Source organism: Wyeomyia smithii, chromosome 1 (genome assembly GCF_029784165.1).
Source record: "Wyeomyia smithii strain HCP4-BCI-WySm-NY-G18 chromosome 1, ASM2978416v1, whole genome shotgun sequence".
Lineage (NCBI taxonomy): Eukaryota > Metazoa > Arthropoda > Insecta > Diptera > Culicidae > Wyeomyia > Wyeomyia smithii.
In genome coordinates this window covers 176063920-176069919 of record NC_073694.1, presented here as the reverse complement: position 1 = coordinate 176069919, position 6000 = coordinate 176063920, and the positions used below count along the sequence as shown (strand labels likewise).

At 35.0% G+C, this 6000-nt stretch overlaps 1 protein-coding gene across 4 annotated transcripts in view; it reads right to left on the bottom strand.

Moving 5' to 3' along the window:
- Positions 1 to 200: 200 nt before the first annotated feature.
- LOC129732761 (uncharacterized) overlaps positions 201 to 6000 on the bottom strand; it is a 191028-nt gene continuing 185228 nt past the window's right edge. For all 4 annotated transcript variants that reach the window (XM_055693990.1, XM_055693962.1, XM_055693971.1 and 1 more), the window contains exon 7: positions 201 to 832. In XM_055693990.1, the coding sequence (XP_055549965.1) occupies positions 725 to 832 (108 nt within the window). In that variant the 3' untranslated portion in view covers positions 201 to 724. The remainder of the gene's footprint in view (positions 833 to 6000) is intronic.

Below are 6000 nucleotides of genomic sequence, written 5' to 3'. Positions count from 1 at the left end.
TGCCACCATTAGTGGCCCCGCTCCGGGACGAGGCTGAACGAACGAATAAATAACCCGCAATTTTCGATTACGTTTCGCTCCGGGATGCTAACAGTAGCCAATCGGGGAAGCGAACCATTGCCATTGCCCTGTAATGGAAGTGTGTGTGTGTGTCGGTTCGGCTGGACGTTTCTTTATTCATGGGTGATTGAAGGCCTGCGTTTTCTAAAGTGTGGTATATTTTTGCAGTATATTTTCAGTCGTTTCTTGTTCGGTTGTTTATTACTTATTGGCAAGAGTTTTGTTTCAACCTAGGTATATTTTACACTTAATTACACGCTTGTTCAAATATACAGTTAGGTTTAAATGTACTATCCTCTAGGTTTGTGATGCTTAGCAGTTAAAAGTATGTAATAATTTATTGTCATTTTCTAATGCCGCATATGCAATTGACGGAAGACCTTTTTTTCGTTTATGTCTAAAAATGGTGATGATTTTAATCAGATTTAGTTTGTCGAAAAAAAATTTAATATTACTTTAAAAAAACAAAACACATACAATTCATACGATTGGAGCATTTGGATGTCGTTACTTTGATTCCTACAGTTCACTTAACTTGAGCGTTCCGATACTATACAAAACGTTAGCATTACACGAAATAAAATACAACCACAAATACGCAGTCTCGTTTTTGCTTGTTACAGGCGGTCGTGTTTAGGTGCTTTGAGGTTAACTATTAGAGCGCTCAACAGGTAACGCAGAGCAGCCGCTTCCAGAGTGGCCGCTTTCGGTCGAATTCCCTCGCCTGGAGTGCGTCCCAAATGGCGGTGTCGAAAACCTCCTTGATGCTTTCCTGCGGAAAAGTACAAAGAATTAATAGTTAATACGTTTTGAGGGGACTATAAACAGAAGATTGGTATGTAATTGGTAAACTCTAGTAAACTGTTTGCCATCACAATACACAAATCATTTCGAAAAAGTATGTGCAAATTGATGCTAAAGTTTATAGGAAATTCAATAGCCTTTTAATTTCGATAGGTTTAGTATCCGTTACTTATTCCCGAAACACGTACATCAAATCATTACAGCGTTATACTTCTGTATGAATGCAATACCTTTGCAGCAGCGAATCGTTCCGAAGTATCAAATAGTACGAGGGTGGTATCCAAGACACGACCGCATGTTTGACGTAGGACTACGATAGTTTCATATTTCATTTAGAAAATTCAGACTTTGTTCGATTTGACTACGTTTCACTTCCGACACGGTTTGACTTTGGCACACATAAGCCAAAAACGAGCGGTTATGTTTGATCATAATTTATAGTTTTCTTTTTTTGCTTTTAAACAATTCAAACTCAACAACCACCAAGAGAAAGGCATTTTGTCCATTATGTTGCCGAAACCGAAACCAAAATGGACATGATCAAAGCAGTACTTAATACCGTGCTATACCTCTAATTACTCGGAAGGGTCATATCAAGTGTCTGGGTCGTTGAAGGCTTCATGCGGACGTTGCGTTCCGAATACTTTCAGATTATTGAGCCTAAATCCATCAAACGACACCTCTAACAACTTACAGTCCTAAAACTAGTTCATTGGTGGCCACATATTGTTATGGTCATATGCCACCAGAAAGTTATAAAAAGAAAAGCGTTTATTTAAAAAAATAATTTAGATTATTTATTTGCAGACATCTATTTAAGAAGAAAAAAATACTGTTTTTAGCATTGATGAATACCTTTCATCCAAAGGCAGTCAAATTTCTTCAACACGCGATAAGACAATTTTTTACATAGGTCTTAATTAAGAACGATTTAGTAGAAAGCAAACTTCCTTTCATCTTCAGTTGCGCTTGTGAAAGATAGTTCACTCACCGATTTCAAAGCAGTGTCATTGTCAGTTTCTTACAACTGCTTAGCAAAGCAGTCACATAAAAAAATCCTGTATTTACAAGTTCGTTGGAAAAGTGACGATAAAGAGTTGCAGTTTTTAGTGGAAAGTCTATATTCACAAAAAAATTTAAATTGACATTGGAATTTATGAGGATGTAACATGTAACAGTCATTTTTTTTTTTTTCATTTTAGGCCAATTGAAACATTTATTCATTAAGCAGAACCAGAAGAAAAAAATCAGTTTTAAGACACCAATGAAATTCAAACAACAAAATGCCACATTTAAAAGTCATCCGTCTGTTTCCTTCAAAATAAACCTAGCTCGGTTTGATAAACAACATTAACCTCTCCAACTGATGTTTGCATAATGTTGTTCAATTACAAGTCTGGCATGACAGGTTGTGTTCATATGTTAGTATCTTTACACGGTTGTGTTTATATGTTGTGTTGTGCGACAGGTTGTGTTTATATGTTTAGTAATATTTTCTTGCAGATGCTGATGTAATATTTTTGTAATTGAAAAATACGAATATGATTGTTTAAAACCTAACGTCAAGATGCATATAATTTGGGTTTTCTCTATACCACAACCGCGTAATGCAACTAGGATTGTCATATTGAATTAAATTTATTTAACCCGTAAAGACCCGGGACGGAACTTTTTTTTAGAAAATGGTCGTTCTCAGCGATGCTGCGGCCGATTTGAGTAAACTCGGAATATTATTCAAGGGGAATAGTTGCTCTAAGTTTTAGTAAGGGTGCCACCCCTCTGAACCCCTCCCAGTTTATGTGAGACCCAAATATGTCTGTGCCTTTTTTTATTTTTTCCTACTGATTGAACAAACGCATGGATTTATCATACGTATCAAATGTCCTTTGCATCAAATCATGTCGAGTAGATGAAATACGATTAACAAAAGTAAATTTTGAAGTTACCAAATTATTTCAGTGCAAAATCACATAACTACGTATTTTCATAGAAAGTCAAAAAAGATGTTCTACTGAGGGAGATTGTAGATGTGTCCTTCAAGTTTTCTACTCTACATAATATGTTAAAAGATTCATTCTAGCATATACAGATTTTGAGAAAAACAAGTTTGAATTCACTAAAGTACGAATTTTCATGGAAATTCGATTTTCTCAATCTCTCACAGTAGGTTTCTTTTTTGTTTTTCCATTTTTCAACTTTGCATTTCTAGAAAAAGGTCTCCTGAATTCAAATATGGCGAAAGATTTATTCTAGCATGAACAGATTTTGAGTGAAACATGGTTAAAACTATCAAAGTATGTACGTCTTAGACAAGTAATTATATCTGTTTCTAACTAGATACCAGCAACTCGGTATCAAAGTTTTGGTTCATAGCATAGAGCAGAATTCGTATATTTATAAACCATACGGAATCTCGGGTTGGTTTAGAAATATACGAACTGAAAAAAAAAAATTAAAGCCTTTCAAGTTTTAAAACAAAAAAAAGAGTCACGTGGCTTGTGATTAGTCTTTAGAGTAAATAAAGCGGACGATAGAGTTTTTTTTTTGTTTTCTTGGACAATTTATACGGAGACTACGGTCGGAACTACGAATAACTAACCAAACCAACGAAGATAAAAAAATCGATGTGAGCACTGGCACCGCAAAAAGTTTGTGTTAGTGTGTACCTTAGTGTACCTTAGTACCTTAGTGAGTTCAAACTCGTTTTTCTCAAAATCAGTTCATGCTAGAATAAATCTTTCGCCATATTTGGATTCAGGAGACCTTTTATAAAAATGCAAAGTTAAAAAATGGAAAAATAAAACAAAAATCTACTGTGAGAGACTGAGAAAATCAAATTTCCATGAAAATTCGTACTTTGGTGAATTCAAACTTGTTTTTCTCAAAATCTGTTCATGCTAGAATAAATCTTTCGCCATATTTGAATTCAGGAGACCTTTTTCTAAAAATGTAAAGTTGAAAAATGGAAAAACAAAATAGAAACCTACTGTGAGAGACTGAGAAAATCGAATTTCCATGAAAATTCGTACTTTAGTGAATTCAAACTTGTTTTTCTCAAAATCTGTTCATGCTAGAATAAATCTTTCGCCATATTCGAATTCAGGAGACCTTTTTCTAAAAATGTAAAGTTGAAAAATGGAAAAACAAAATAGAAACCTACTGTGAGAGACTGAGAAAATCGAATTTCCATGATAATTCGTACTTTAGTGAATTCAAACTTGTTTTTCTCAAAATCTGTATATGCTAGAATAAATCTTTCGCCATATTCAAATTCAGGAGACCTTTTTCTAAAAATGTAAAGTTGAAAAATGGAAAAACAAAATAGAAACCTACTGTGAGAGACTGAGAAAATCGAATTTCCATGAAAATTCGTACTTTAGTGAATTCAAACTTGTTTTTCTCAAAATCTGTTCATGCTAGAATAAATCTTTCGCCATATTCGAATTCAGGAGACCTTTTTCTAAAAATGTAAAGTTGAAAAATGGAAAAACAAAATAGAAACCTACTGTGAGAGACTGAGAAAATCGAATTTCCATGAAAATTCGTACTTTAGTGAATTCAAACTTGTTTTTCTCAAAATCTGTATATGCTAGAATGAGTCTTTTAACATATTTGGACTTAGAAGACCTAATTCTAAAAATGTAGAGTAGAAAACTTGAAGGACACAGCTACAATCTCCCTCAGTAGAACATCTTTTTCGACTTTCTATGAAAATACGTAGTTATGTGATTTTGCACTGAAATAATTTGGTAACTTCAAAATTTACTTTTGTTAATCGTATTTCATCTACTCGACATAATTTGATGCAAAGGACATTTGATACGTATGATAAATCCATGCGTTTGTTCAATCAGTAGGAAAAAATAAAAAAAGGCACAGACATATTTGGGTCTCACATAAACTGGGAGGGGTTCAGAGGGGTGGCACCCTTACTAAAACTTAGAGCAACTATTCCCCTTGAATAATATTCCGAGTTTACTCAAATCGGCCGCAGCATCGCTGAGAACGACCATTTTCTAAAAAAAAGTTCCGTCCCGGGTCTTTACGGGTTAACTGGAAAAATATAACCATCAGTACAGCTTAAACGAGCTATCTGAACTATTTGTTTAAAAATCTTTACGAGGCATATTGGTTTTCTATTGTCTTTTGAATAGCCTATAGTTGGTCATTTAAATAAATCTGAGAAAAACAGACCCAATGCAACCTCTAATATTAGGAGTTTGAAAGAAGGTTTTTTCATTAAACATGGATATGAAAATCGCTACGGTTGCAGTTCAAATGCCATCTACTCGTCACGACAACCAAAGGGAAACGAGCAACGGGGTAGCAAACTTCTGATTAGTAGAATGTTAACACAACTTTTGTTGAAGAGATTTTTTAATTATCATATAACAATCTTTCGCAATATTCTACCTGTCGATTAAGACATCGGTGTTTGAAATCTGTTCAGGGGTAGTAATACAATAAGTACTTTAAAACGATGAGAAAACATCTGTTGCAGCTATATAAAGCGAGCTCGTGATTGGTTGAAAGCTGCGAAACTGAACTAGAAGAAGTGGATTTCAACTGAACTTTTTACTAATTTACTGTTCATCGTACAATGTACAATGATATGCCAATTATTGTATAACATGCTTTGGCAACCGTCGTCGTTCGACCAAAGCATTGGTGGTCAAAATCCGTTCAGTTATAATCACATATTGGATGCAACATCCAACATCGGGATATGCTGTTGCGTACAGAATTTTTTTTATCCCCGGTCGCACAGCGTAGTGTGCGAACACGCACCACAGTACTTCGACAGCAGCTACATTGTTTCCACTTGGATTGACTGCACACACGACGAGCGACCGTCTTCTCATACATGGATCGGTGCAGTACTGTTGCCTGTGTCAGCATGTTTTCCTACAAGACATCAGTTTTAATAAGATTCTCACAACAGATCGTTTAATTGTCTGATAAAGGAGGTTGTTACGAACTTTCCGAAAAAGCTTTACTATCAAGACATCAAAATAGTCTAGATTCATAGAAGAAAATATTAGTTGACCTATTGGGACGGGGAGATTCTACCAAATTTTTTTTTGCCACTGAATAGAGGTTGCCAATAGAGGTTGTCATAGCAGGCAGTTGGTGTCC